We start from the raw sequence: 15,206 nt of genomic DNA, 5'->3' as shown, positions 1-15,206 counted from the left end.
ATACCGCTTCATAGGGCTTTCAGCCCTCTAAGCGGTTTACAGAGAGTCAGCATATTGCCCCCAACAATCTGGGTCCTCATTTTACCCACCTCGGAAGGATGGAAGGCTGAGTCAACCCTGAGCCGGTGAGATTTGAACCGCTGAACTGCTGATCTAGCAGTAGCCTGCAGTGCTGCATTTAACCACTGCGCCACCTTGGCTCGAAATCACCTTCTCTTAAAATACAACAAATGATCTATTCTTCCCATATTCTATTTCTTATTTATAAACAAACATATAACACCTACCGTATTTTTCGGAGTATAAGACACACCTTTTTCTCTCAAAAAAGTGTGAAAATCTGGGTGTGTCTTATACACTGAATACAGCATTTTTTGCCTTTTTTCCCCCCTAGGAAAACCAGGTTTACAGGTTAGTACTACTTTTGTTACATAAATTTATTTAACTATTTTTACTACTACATTGTGGTATCTTATTTTATTCTTCACTGAATTATCTTTATAGCAAAATATCTCAAAAGAAAACTTGGTATGTGAATCTCCTGCTCCTGTTGTAAAAAAGACAATCATAGAAAAGCAAAAATCAGGTAACTACATTATATGGGGCTTAAAATATTATACGATATATATTACATATTTTAAATTCTAATATTAATTTCTTTCAGATTTAATTGAAGAACTTGGTCTGGATGAAGCAGATGATATTGAAGGTCCTCAAACACATATATATGTATCATACATTTGAAAGTATTTAATTTTGCCATATATTACAAAAAAATAAATAATTTTTGCTTATGAAACTAAATGTTGAATCCTCAAAAAAAAGTAATGTACTTTTCTGTTAAACTATAGAAAATTGAATTCTTTTCATTTGAGATATGTACAAATAAATGTAATGATTAAGTCAAAATATTTTCTAGGACCTATCAATGTTTTAAGAACCAAATGCTGATATACTACAAATGTAGGAATGTTTCAGCCATAGACTTTTTTGTTGTTAATATTGGCAACCTAATAGATCTTTATATTAACTTGATTTCAAAATACATTTGATTAACGTTTGCTAAACTATTGTATGTTGTTGTATTTACTGCTTTAATCTTTTTAAATATTTTTTGTTGTTAGATACATCTGACTGGGATTCTACCAGTATTTCTCTTGAAAGTATTCCATGTGTTAAACCAGATGACTTGTTTATGTTGGAAGATCATGTATCTCCACAATTAATAAAAACAAATGTTACACCTGAAATCTCCGTGCCTGTGAAGGAAGTCTCCCGTGCTCAAAATGTAATTTCTTCAAAAGGTAGTTGATGTCATTTTTAATAAAATCAAAGTTTTCTGCAGGAGGGGGGGTGGGGAATAATTCTGATCCCAATGTAGTTAACCCTAATCTGAAACCAATAATTTATTGTTTCTTTCATTCTTCTGCTGAGAACATTCTGCCACCCTGAAATGATTCAGAATGATAGTTTATTATACTGCTTGTTAATTAAAAGCAAAGGCTTGCTTTTTTCTTTTTCTGTAGAAAAGAATTCCCTTTCCTTCCTAGAGAAGATTGAAATCTAATAAAGCTGCCCATTGGCTGCAGATAGAGGATGACATTTTTTTTCCTTCTGATATTCCATTAATAAATCCACAGGAAGGAAAAACAGATAAAGCACTGTTGTCCTTTCCTGGGTAGAATTCTATAGTGGGTCCAGTCATTTCTTTCTTCATTCCATAGTGAATAACCCAGCACCCATCAGATTCCATAGCTAAAATCTAGAAGAAAAATATTTATATTTGAAATCATTTCAATAAAAGTTTAAGTGCAAGGTTTCCTTGAAGTTGCTTTCCAAATCAAGTGAAGATCCTTCAATTTTTTTCAAATGTACTAGTCAGATTTAGCATATGTTACTGGAAGATGCTTCCTCCAGTAAGCTCACCCAAAATTTTGGGAATTTTTGCCCTTTCTGTTTGCATTTTGGGCTCTTCACATCCAAAATGCTTGCGAATAAGTTTTTTTCTGGCTTTGGCTTGTTACAGGGATACAAGGAGAAGTTTTAAAGCAATACAAAGCAAATTCCATTGCGTTTTTCCTTTGATGGAAAGATTCAACATTTGTCTTCATTTACAAATCTGTTTGTGAAGGTGAATTTGAATTGCTTTGCATGGACCTAATGGATAACCATGTAAACATGGAAGCTGTCTAAATCAATGAAACCAGACCTTGTGCTCCATTAAGAAATAGAGAAATCAAAATTCAGGGTTTTGAATTGCTTGTACTTATTCTAAGGTATAGAATCTTTGACTGAAAAAACTACAGTAATATATAAAATACTCCATATTAAATTGCCCTATGTTTAGAAAAGAATGGATACAGATAGAATGAACTACAAGACCGCAGACTGAAAATGTGTATCAGGAGCTAGATACATGAAACTGTTGGTGAAACTGTAATTTCTGTCTTTTTACACATCTATTTTTTAGCATCTTAAAATGATATTCAGAAGTACAGTGCACTCAAAAAAATATTCAGATCCCCTTCACTTTTGTCAATTTTATTATGCTATAGCATGAGTCTATCATAGTTGAAATTCATTTTTTCTCATTACTTTCACTAAGTACTCTATAATGACAAAGTGAAAACAGAATTTTAGATATATCTGCATATTTATTAAAAAGAAAATGAAATATCACATTGGCATAAGCATTCACTTTGTATTTTGTTGAAGCACTTTTGGCAGCAATTATAGCCTATAGCCTTTTGGGATATGACGCAACTAGTTTGGTACACCTGGATTGGGGAATTTTCTGCCATTCTTCCTTGCAAACCCTCTCAAGCTTCATCAGGTTGGATGGTGACTGTCAGACAGCCATTTTCAGGTCCCTCCAGAGATGTTGAATAGGGTTCAAGTCAGGGCTCTGGCTGGGCCACTAGAGGACATTCACAGAGTTATCCCTAAGCAATTCCTGTGTTTTCCCTGTGTGCTTAGGATCATTGTCAGGTTGAAAGTGAAGTTTTGGCCCAGTCTGAGGTCCTGAAAACTGTGGAAAAGTTTTAAGTGAAGATATCCTTGTATTTTGCTCCATTCAGCTTTCTGTTAACCCTGACCAGTCTCCCTGTCCCTGCTACTGAAAAACACCCCCACAGCATGATGCTACCATCATGCTTTACTGTTGGGATGGTATTGGGCAGTTGATGAGTAGTGCCTGGTTTCTTGCAGACATAACGTTTAGAAGTGAGGCCCAACAATTCAATCTTGGTTTTATCAGACCAGAGACTCTTGTTCCTCACAGTGTGAAAGTCCTTCAGGTGCTTTTTTGCAAACTCCAAGTGGGTTTACATGTGTTTTGCACTGAGAGGGTCTGTCTAGCCACTGTGCCATAAAGCCCAGATCAGTGGAGGGCTGCAGTAATGGTTGTCCACCTGGAATTCTGTCCATTTACACATAGGATCTCTGGAGCTCACTCAGAGTAACCATTGGGTTCATGGTCACTTCTCTTCCTATCTCCCAATTGCTCAGTTTGTCCACGGGGCCAATTCCTGGTTGTGCCAAACATCTTTCCTTTGAGAATGATGAAGGCCACTGTGCTGTTAGGAACCTTCAGGACAGCAGAAATTTTATTGTAGCCTTCCCCAGATTCGTGCCTTGCAATAAACCTGTCTCTGAGCTCTGCAGGCACTATGCTTTATCAGCTGTGAGGCCTTTAATAGAGAGGTGTGTTCCTTTCCAAATCATGTCCAATCAGTTTAATTTACCATAGTTGACTCCAGTGAAGGTGTAGAAACATGTCAGCAACAATCAAGAGAAATGGGAGGTACCAGAGCTAATGTATTTCATGTGGTGTTGCAAAGGTTCTGAATACTAATCCCAATGTGATATTTCAGTTATATCTTTTTCATAAATATAAAGACGTTTCTAAAATTATGTTTTCACTTTGTCTTTATGGGATACTGAATGTAGATTAATGAGAAAAAATGAATTTCAACAACTGTAGAATCAGCTAACATAACAAAATTGATAAAAGTGCAGGTGGTCTGAATGCTTTCTGAATGTATTGTAAATATGAGAAGCATCTCATATCTTATGAATATATACCGTCTACTCAAGGTGTATGAGGACAGCATGGAACTGCAGAATTAGGCAAAAATAAGTTGTAATAGATTTTAGATACATGCTAAAAGTTAATCCACCTCTATATTTTTAATGCTTTGTAAAACAAACAAATGTGAGTAGGAAATTAACAGATAAATACCACTGATCTGTAAATAAAGAACATTATTCTTCATATGCTAGGTTCCCTTGCCATGCTGGGAATTTTTTATTTGATAATATGCAAAATGCACCTTCACTGTGAAACAATGTTTATATACAATCTCATTTCAAGTCAAACATATCTTGGAAAATGCAAATCAACTAGCAAATTATAATATGTTATTCAACATTTTATTATAGGTCAGCAATATATTGAACACAAAACCATCAAAGAATTTAAAAGTAAAAGCAAGGTATGTATACAAAGTTCATTTAAATATTGATATTTCTTTGTATTATGTGCCTGAAACAAATTTTAACATTTCTGAAACTAAAGACACATTTGACATTAGTTATTAAAATGTAATGAAAGAATATTAATCCTATATCATTAGCTTTGTATTCTGCAGTTGTGGATTATGGAATGCTCAATGATGTATATGTAAAGGAAAAACTAAAAGCTCTGCTTTTGGGACAAAAGTGGTATTGGGAGCGGTGTCTGTTTCTATTTCTAAATAGAATAATTGGGCTTTAACCCTTATTTATATGATTCCCTGTATATTAAACCATCAAGACATACTACGTCCTTACATGTTTCCTGACATATATCTTGTCACCAAAGCACAAAGTTTTAATTTTCTTATTCTAATATGTTTTTCCCAATCTGATTAATTATATAAAAATAAATTAATATCATTTATTATACAAATAAATATAAGATGATATTCCTATCCTTTGTCTATCCACACCCAATTTTAATATTAAAGATTCCTTCTTGGCATGATAGGTGGCCTTCCTCAGTCTTCGTATTCCAAATTCATGGACTTAATTCTTGGGTTCCTCAGCAATGGGGAATTTGTGAGAAGCCTGAGAGAGGAAGTCTAGACATTCAAATTAGGAAAGTCTTTGATGAAATGTTACTTGCTTGGAAATTATAGAAATTATTAGAACCAATGAATTGTTTTTAATCAAACACACCTATTCTTGAGCTAACAGATACCCCTGGGAGCTTTATTCATAAAGATGTTTCTAGAGAGAACCATTACCTGCCCTAAAACTACCCTACTTAAACTAGGCAGATTCTCCCTTGCAGATTAAATTTCACATGTTTTCACTGGAGTTATTTCTATGGGGTTACTTTACTGTGCAACTCAACTAAGTAATTCCTCCAGCAGCAGAACAATGGAACAATTGTAAAATTTGCATCTTGTAAGGTTTTCAGCAATACTATGAAATTCTGTTAGATTGAGTTATGCTTTATTGTACTGCTAAAAAGGTACACTGTAGGTATGAATTTGATCAATTGGAAATTAACATTTCAAATTCAAGAATTTAAATAAGTTACCATATTTTTTGAAGTATAAGACGCTCTGAAGTATAAGACGCACCTAGATTTTGGGGAGGAAAACAAGGGAAAAATATCTGCCTCTGCCTCAGCAATTTGCCTCCTTGCAATAAACAATAGAAACAATATACACCATTTGTAGTGTTATATTTCAGACTATACTTGTACAAATGCTGTTAAAATTGATGTGCTTTCTGGAAGTATAGTTATTCTCTGCTATTTAAAAGAATAGCACTTTTTAAAACAATAGCCTGGGCCTCTTCAGATCAAGCATTTATTTAAAAATACTTCTTCATTTTGTTAAGTTGACTAAAATTATAATAAAGTAGTTTTTAAAAAATAAGTGTAATAATTTGAACATTCTATAGGCATTTATAGTTGTTGACTTACCTCCTTCCAGCAAAGAGCCTGATTAGCACAAGAAAAAAAAAATCTGCCTCCCAGCAATTTGCCATGTGGAGCAAACAGCAAGTTTCACTCCCAATCATCAACTGTTAGAGGCTGCAGGGATTGCTATAGCTTATTGAAGCCTCCGCAAGCCCCCATTTGTTGCAAAGAGGTAAATTGCTGGGAGGCAGAGGCCAAAGGGTTGGGGCCGGTGGGTGGGTGGGTCTACATTCAGTGTATAAGATGCACCCAAATTTTCACCCTCTTTTAGGGGGGGAGGTGCGTCTTATACTCTGAAAAATATGGTAGGTGCATTGCTAGTTGAGAGTGGTACTTGAGATAATTTTTTCTCTCACAAAGACCTGGCTGTCATTGCTCCTGGTTGATTGTGTCATTACTGTGGACATTAATTTGATATCAGCTTTGAATTTATTTATTTTTTGTCACCCATTCTCTGGAGTATCTTTTTACCCCATCTCAAATGGGGTACCTTATTCAGTCTCAGATTAGAATTTTTATTTGCATATGTTTTTAAAGATTTGTTAGGATTATGGTCCTTTTAATCAGTAATGCTGATAATGACACATGATTATGCTTGGTATTTATAGTCTATATTGGTGATAACGCTTTTGCTGTGCACTGGCATAACACATATTTGATATTTCATATAAAAATAACATTCAAACATAAATGTTATAACATTTCTATGAGATATGTTTTTTGCTGTGCACTGGCGTAACACATATTTGATATTTCATATAAAAATAACATTCAAACATAAATGTTATAACATTTCTATGAGATACGTTCAGCAGTTGCAAAATATGACTTTCATAAAATTCTAGTAGTTGGTACCACTTCTAGACAGGATTGTGTTTAGTTTGGGAGAGCCATCAGTGAGATATTGACTGAGTTGAGAAGTCACTACATATTATTGTACATTCCTATCCCGGAGAGAATGCCAGATATAGAATACTTATTGATTTGAAGATTATGACCTCCATAGATAGTGGAGAATCTGAAACTGTTTTTCCCAACTTCCCAATTAGAGGGACGCTGCTAGATAGGATTGACAAGCTATTAATTATAAATATGCCATGACAAAAAAAGGAAACCTATTTTAAGTTTAATTATGGTATACTGTGCTACCATGAAATTAATCTCCAAACATTTAAATTATTTAATAAAAATATATAATTGAAAAAAAGTTTTAGTAAACCAAAAATATTAAAATATCTCAAAATCCAACCCTTTGTGACATTTAAAACACAATTTAACACACTGGTTCTTGTTTATTAATTTTTCTCTATCCATACTTCCTTGCATAAGGAAAAATACCTGTTAAACACATCCAGCTATGTAGAAAAATCAACACATGAAAAAAAGACTGACAAGACTGAAATTGAATATGCTGATGATGAAAATGTAACTAAAGCACTCATTCATAGCGAAGAAGCACATAATGACTGCAATCATTTTAATTCAATACATTGGGAAGAAAAATATGAAAAAATGTGGGTTGCAAATGAAAAAAAGGAAGTCAAGGCAAATTTTAAGAGTATTACAGCAGAACTAAAACAGATGTTTGGAGAAATTAAAGTTTATGAGAAAATGAGTAGCACTCCAAGCAAAGATGGTTTCTATGGTGCAGTAGAAGACATAAAAGAAACACCACCTCATCTACAAAACATAAAAATGGATATTCAAGGAAAGGGTGACATTGAAGATGTAAGATCTGCTGTTGCAGAAAGGGAATTAAATACTGATGTCTGGAACACAAATAAGAACCCACTGTCTAATAATGCAAATGGAACGAAAGTAAACATCAGTGAAGGAAGGAGTAACAATTCGATTATACAACTGAAAGGAAATGTAGATGGGACTACAGCTGTAGAAAAATGTCTTGAATATTCATTGCAAAGTCATGGCAACATTACCAAAGATGCTAATCAACCAATTACCCCAAACAACGTATACAAACATATTGGTGTAACAAAAAATCCAAGTGAAGAAACTGAATACCATTTTAATAACAGTATCAATAGTTCTAAAGGTACTGATTTTGAAATTGGAAATAAAGCAAAAAATCATAAACGAGTATGTCCCCAAATATCCAAAAAAGATCTGGATGAAGAATTAGAAGGTGATGTTGCAAGATTTAAAAATCAGGTGGGAATACTGCATTCAGCTTTCCTCGCTTTGGAGAAAGAAAAGAACCAACTGCAAAAAGAGGTAGAGAAGTACCTGCTGCTTTCATTCTTTCATCTTTCTTGCATTTCAGTCATTCTGTTCATTTCAGCTCTTCAGCACTATATTAAAAAGCCTTTATGCATTTATCGCATAGTAATGCTAATGTGAACATGGGAAGAAATTACACCTTTTTCATTTCCTTTTTATTTTAAGAACATTCAGAAATTGAAGTATGATTACAACTATCATAACAAAGACTCAAAAAATTTAATTTATATAGGTGCTGCTTCATTAACAAATGAACTGCACCACTGTTATACTAATTATAAATTTGGTCCAAGATGTGAAACTGGCTTTTGAACAGGTTCTTAATTGATCTTTCCATTTCTTATCATGCTTGCCTAACACTCTGTGTGAAACATTTCCTATCTTATACTTAGTTTCTGTAGTAGGTTGTTGTTGATCACTTTTTAAAATAATATCTGTTCTGTTTATAATAAAAATGTATGTTTCTAATTTTTCCTATAACTAATATATATGATTTTTCCACTATTTCTGATTAGATCATACTAATTATTAATTTGTAATGATAGTATTGAGTGATTATATTCTTTTCTAGGGCTGTTCTGAAATATTAAAATCTGTAATAGAGCAAATAATTTTATTGATATTTTTATTGCTATTCTTAAAGCAATATTTCAATATATCACTTTTAGATTGAAGAGGAAAAAATAAAAAAAGAATTTGAATCCGAAGGAAAAAAAAGTGCTAATGCTGAAATTCTGGCTGTGAATAATGATGAGAAAATAGAGCAAAAACATTCAATAAGTGAAATCCGACATATTACTGCAGAAAGTGTTTTCCCAAAAGATAAAAAGGAAGCAATTTGTCCAGGGTGAGTATAGTAATAACATTAAGTTGATTTTCTTATATGAACTGATTTGACTACCGTATTTTTTGGTATTTGGAAGGCACCAAGCCGCGGGAGCCGGGCAGCAGCAAACAGGCGCTCACACAGCTTGGCACCTTCGGGATACTGCTAGGTTTGTGAGCGGTGCGCTGCCTGGCCAGAGGTGGGGGGTTGTCTAGGGGGCCTGTATGCGGAGGGCTTAAATTTTTTCCCACCAGAAAAAGTGGCATGCCTGTTATGAGGACATGTTGTATTTTCAGGGAAACACGGTAGCACCATCTGACAAGCCATCTGAATTGGCTTTCCCATTGACTTTGCTTGTCATTAGGTTGCGAAAAATGATCATATGATCTTGGGACAGTGCAACTGTCATACCATATTTTTCGTAGTATAAAATGCACCGGAGTATAAGACGCACCTTAGTTTTTGGGGAAGAAAATGGGGGGGGGGGGAGTTCTGCCTAGCAGGTATTTATTTTTATTCCCATAGCACTAGAGAAGCAAGCAAATACAATAGTTAATAAAACGACACTTTTTGCCACTTTTTTCCTCTCCTCAGAGGTTGGGGAAAACTTAACTAGATGTCTGGGCATACAGCCAAAAGCACTTCATACCTCTAAAAATGTAACAAAGCTGAATCAACAAACCAGTCCAGGTTTGCCTGAAGGAAACCATTGAAAAAACTCAGATAACCCAGATAGCCAATTGAGATAACCTCAGATAGTCCATGCCTTGCCCTTAAAGGGATTATCCCCAAAAGAATAGAAATCACATAGTCACAGGAACTCTCTGCCTTGCCCTTGAGAGGATTATCTCCCCAAAATAGAAACCGGACAAAAAAAGTACTTCTTAAAAGAGTCTTCAAATCTTTTGGCTTCTCCCAGCTGGAACGGGAAATTTTTCCAACAATAGGCTGCAGTAAAAAAATTCAAAGCTTTTTTTTTTTAAGCTTCCAAAAAGCTACATTCAGAGTATAAGATACACCCAAATTTTCAGCCTCTTTTAGGGGGGCGGGGGAAAGTGTTTCTTATATTCTGAAAAATATGGTAAATAAAAAGGTCATAAGTCACTTTTTTCAGTGGCTCTGTAACAGTCACTAAACGAACTATTGCAAATTGACACTACCTCTACTGGAGATCAGATAGGAGTTGTGAAGGTTGACAGGATTCCATCCTGTTCATCTTCTAAGACTTGTCAGAAACTTTTTTATACATTCTCCTTTTCCCAAACTAGGAAAAGCACTCATTTTGTTTATTAGCATAATCACAATTAGTTCAATTCCCCACTGGTGGTATCTGCTTGAGATATTTTCAAAATGAAAGGCCTAAGACTTGAGAGGGTAATTGGTTATCATGTATGCAGTAACTATTCTGGCTTTTTCTCTTCCTGGTAGTGAATGGTCTCTAATGACAGAAATCTTCCACTCTTTATAGAATGTTATAAGAGTGATGGTGACCATAAATTCGAGTCTTGGTAGTTCGGACATTATAATGGTTAAAATGCTTTTCTAAAAACCAGGAGACTGAGTTCCATGCCTCCTTTAGGCATGAAAGCCAGTTTGTTGACCTGTAGCCAGTCATTTTTTTTCAGCCTAATCCACTTCACAGGGTTGCTGTTGTGGGGAAATTACAAGGCAGCAAGTGTTAGGTATGTTTTCTGCCTTGAATTTTAAATGTATATACATGGGATAAAAATCTAATAATGAAATAATAATTATCTGCCCTTCAGGACTTTTACTTGATTTTAAATATGATGTTTGTGTACTGATAACAGAAATATTTCAGTTTAAGCATAGGTGAAGACCAAAATTCCTTTGATTCAGTGAGAATCATTATGATAGATGCTTTGGGGCTTCATTTCAGATTTTTTCCAGATGCATACAGCTATATATCATTTAATTGATACAATTAATACTTTAATCATATAACTTTGAATTTCTAAATCCAGTATGTGTCAGAAATTAGCAATCTTGCCATTCGTTGACTTTTAGTAATATGTCTTCATTTCATTTTTATATTTTAACTTTTTCATAAATAAAATTATATTTAAAGTAGTGTTCATTTATTCATTCATTTATTTATTTATTTTTATTTTGAAAAAATCCTCCAGTTTAAAAGCTACAAGAAAAAGCGAAAATAAAAGGCGGAATTCTAAACAGAAGGTCAGTCAACAGCTTTGTAATAATCTGCATCAGCCACAAGATGAGAGCAGTTTGAGTGAAGGATCACTTGAAGAAAGGTATGGGGATCTTTTTTTAGAATTCATGTAAAATTCTGTCTCATTAGGAATTAGACCAATGATACTCCTAGCCAAAACTTACTAAAATTCTATAAGAATTCACCCTTGAGGTGCATCCTCAGTGCCCTGTACAGTAGCTTTGCTCTCAAATTTGCATATCAACTTTTGGATTCTAACGGAAGTCTACACATCATACGTATGCTGCAAAGAATTCCAAAAAGAGAAAACTGACTAATTTCTTAAAGGAATCATGCTGGAAGTCCACTTGATAGTGGGAAGAGCCAGAGATTCATAGATATCTAGGCTGCACTTCTGCTGCATCATTAAGATCATTAGATTCAGAATGGATGATCCAGGATTAGCAGCTCTAAATTTTCAGAATTTCAGGATAAAAATACATTAAAATCTTATTACATTTTTATACTTATTTTCAGATATCCAGCCAAATCTGTGAAAAGAAAAAATAAGGTAGGATAAAACAAGCTTTGAAAATGTTGCCATCAATTTAATTCTTATTTCTTAAGCTTTAAGTGAAAAAAACAATAGGCCAGTTTGGATTTGACTTTAAATACGAAGATTTTTAGCAAAGCTTTGGTAAGATAGATAAATTGTGAGTTCTCAGTATGCTCATAAACTACTGCCCAAAACTATGGAATGTATAGTTTGATTAGTTACAAAATGAATCAGTTAAGCTAAGGTTTCTTGTATCTCCACTGCAATAACATAAAAAGTCTAAAAATAGAATTGCGGAATAAATTCTCATTAGTTTTTTTTAAAAATAAGCCAACTTTATCCCTCTAAATTATCTACCACAATCTCTGCCTCGTTCCTAATTTTTATTGGTAAACATTTGTAACAGAGATTGTCAAATTGATTCACAAAACCTAAATGCAATAGAATTAATAACAGAATTGATTTAAAAATGTTCTTCAATTATTTAAAAAAAAAACTTCTGTCTTTGGTCCCTGGCCAATCACAGTGATATTGTCTCCATCACCTTGTCTCCAGATAAAGATAGATACTCCCAAAACATGCAATATCCATATGTCTCCTGCTTCAAATTTAGGTATCATCAGAAATCAAAATCTATTACTTTCTTGTAATACTGAAATCAAAATTTCTCCAGGTTGCTTGCTGTGGTCCAGGATTGAATGTAGCATATTTCCTTTGCTTTAGTCCTGAGCCTTGGGCAGAGTTCTTTTGAGCATTGTGTGCAATTGTATTGTGCTTATATGTCACTGAATGTAAGCAGTTAATAAAGAATGAAGACGCATACAGTTTTGAGGGAAGAAATGAAAGATTTTGAAAAACAGAAACAATTGTTTATTTCCCTACATGTCGCTGCTCACAGATTTAAAATCAAAAGTTGGAACTAGGAAGCAAGTTATGGAATTATAGAACATATTTTGGTAATAATACTGTAGAAATAAAGAACTGTAGGTCAGTGGGGCTTTAACAGAAATTGGTGCCTTGGGGAAGCTCTGCAACTGGAAGTCCCCATTGACTGTTTGTTGTTAAGTCCTCTGGGAAGGTCTCAATGACACTGCTACCATCATAAATACATGCCAGTTTCCAAGCGCCTGAACTCTGATCCCATGATGATGAGGACACTGCAGAAGTTATATGTAAAATTTCATTTGTTTCAGTGTTGTCAATAACTTTGAATGGTCACTGAATGAATGGTTCTATGTCAAGGACTATCTGTTTCTGAAAATTGCTAATTAGGAATTATCAAAGCAGAATTGTCAAACACAATTTAGAATGCATAAGAACATAGCTCAAATATGGAAGCTTCCACAAAAAGCAATATATTAATAGCTTTGTATATTTTGGTATAAATGATTTAAATAATAATTTATGATTAAAATACAGTCCTTTATGCAGACCGATATATTGGTGGGTTCATGTCTCCTGGTTGTGATACAAGGGTAGTCATTACTCTTAATATTAAGTCGATGTATTAGAAATACTGCTTTGTGAGCGATCAAATCATGATTTAATGTGGCATCTGATTAAGTCAGTCTCTCCATTTGTAAAATTTTCTTAGTAGAATTCAAAGTTAATAAAATAGAAATGAAGGACGTTTTGATTTACAATATAATTATGTTTAATTCTACTTGTTTCATTTATAGCTTTATAGAACATTGAGTATTACTAATGATCTGGATGACTTAACTCCATCTTCAGATTCAACTACAGAGGATATTGAGTCGCTTTCTTCCATTTATAAGGAAGCTATAGTGCTGATAGAAGAACTTAGTTTAGATTGTAAAGGTGAGCACATTTGTAGTTGTTCAAACATAAATGTTTTCTTATGAATACAAAATAGTGTTTCTTGGATAGCTGCTTTTTTATCAAGAATTATCAAGTTTTTTGACTCATCTTTCCGATATATAATGAAAAAGAGTCAACCAATTAAATAAAAAATCCCAGCATTCTCAGCCAGTATGACTGTTGGCTGTACTGGCTGAAAATAATAGGTGTTGTAGATCCTATTTTAGAATATGAATGTTCATTTAGACTACAGTTGCACTGAGTCATCATTTTCAGAAGCAAAAAGAGATATTTTTGAACTATCAAATAAAAAACAAGAAAGTCCATTTGCTTCTTGGAAAAGTATCTTTGGGACAACAGGACCTGGATGACTGAGAATCTCGATAGCAAAGAGGATATTGAAAATAATAGTAGGTTTTCCTTCTGTTTTAATAATAGCAAGGGAGTTATGTGGCTTACAGGTATATCTTCCATTCACATAATTTATCAGAGACTTTGAAATTGTAGTTCCCTGAAGGCATGCAATATTATCTAAAAGGTATTCCCCTCACACATATGTGCTAGACGTTCCTGGCTCTAGGGGGTGGCGCTCATCTCAAAGCCGAAGCACTGTCCGAAGATGTCTCTGTGGTCATGTGGCCAGCAAGACTAAATGTCAAAGGCGCACAGAGCGTTGTTTCCTTCCCACCAAAGTTGTCCCTATTTTTCTACTTGCATTTTTTACGTGCTTTCGAACTGCTGGTTGACAGAAGCTGGGACAAGTAACAAGAGCTCACTCCGTTACGTGACGCTAAACTGCCAACCTTTCTGATCAACAAGCTCAGTGTCTTAGCCACTGAGCCACCGTGTCTGTTCTAAGCCACCATGTCCCTTTATAATCTTTTACCATCTAATTACGTCAATAAGAATATTCCTTTTTAAAAGATTTAAAGAACTGTAATTAAAAAGCTCTTGAATTTATCTTCATCAGTTTTAGCAAAAACAGGAACTTATCTGTAATATCCAAGGTAATAAAATAATAAAATATTAAAATGCTAAGAACAGATGCCTTATTTAAATATCTATTTGATACTTGGTAGTTGAATTTACAATTCCCATACATAACTCTAAAATTTAATCATTAATCTATTCATGCCAGTATTCTATAAAAGCTTTTGAAAGTTATTACAATTTGTGCTTTTCCACATTAGTTAATAAAAAGTCATTAATAATTCTGATTTAGGACATGAGTTGAGCAGGCTTTGATTTAGTGTGAGCTGAAGAATGATGTTTTCAAAAAGAATGCACTCAGCCTTTAGAGCTATGTGTTCACACATGCTCAGAGAAGATATTGTAGCTATATTTTAAGAACATTTAAAAAAATTAATGGATAACATGACTTATTAAAACTGGGATTATCTTGTAATTTGAAAACTAATGCCCAATGGTAATTAGTAAAGCAAAGGGAATTGGTTACTTTTTAAGTGCCTATTAAAAGTATAATTAGAGCTGCTGTCCTAATCAGTGGCATGTGTAGAAGGCATTAATATGAGGAGAAACATTCTGGAATTCTCTGACAAGATATACTTCCACAGAATGCCAGATTTGCCTCAAAATTACATGGTTCAAAAGAAATTTGGCTTTG

General features: G+C 34.0%; 1 protein-coding gene across 1 annotated transcript in view; it reads left to right on the top strand.

Moving 5' to 3' along the window:
* LOC116511063 (ankyrin repeat domain-containing protein 26-like) overlaps nucleotides 1-15,206 on the top strand; it is a 94,864-nt gene that overhangs the window by 25,614 nt on the left and 54,044 nt on the right. Inside the window, 10 exon segments of the mRNA XM_032220836.1 lie at nucleotides 395-411; nucleotides 505-586; nucleotides 665-709; nucleotides 1,125-1,304; nucleotides 4,441-4,493; nucleotides 7,301-8,203; nucleotides 8,878-9,056; nucleotides 11,180-11,308; nucleotides 11,743-11,776; nucleotides 13,441-13,582. Coding sequence (XP_032076727.1) covers nucleotides 395-411; nucleotides 505-586; nucleotides 665-709; nucleotides 1,125-1,304; nucleotides 4,441-4,493; nucleotides 7,301-8,203; nucleotides 8,878-9,056; nucleotides 11,180-11,308; nucleotides 11,743-11,776; nucleotides 13,441-13,582 — 1,764 coding nt within the window.

The sequence above is a fragment of the Thamnophis elegans genome, chromosome 7 (assembly GCF_009769535.1).
Source record: "Thamnophis elegans isolate rThaEle1 chromosome 7, rThaEle1.pri, whole genome shotgun sequence".
Lineage (NCBI taxonomy): Eukaryota > Metazoa > Chordata > Lepidosauria > Squamata > Colubridae > Thamnophis > Thamnophis elegans.
The sequence above is the reverse complement of the archived record's forward strand: the minus strand, read 5'-3'. Positions and strand labels throughout refer to the sequence as shown.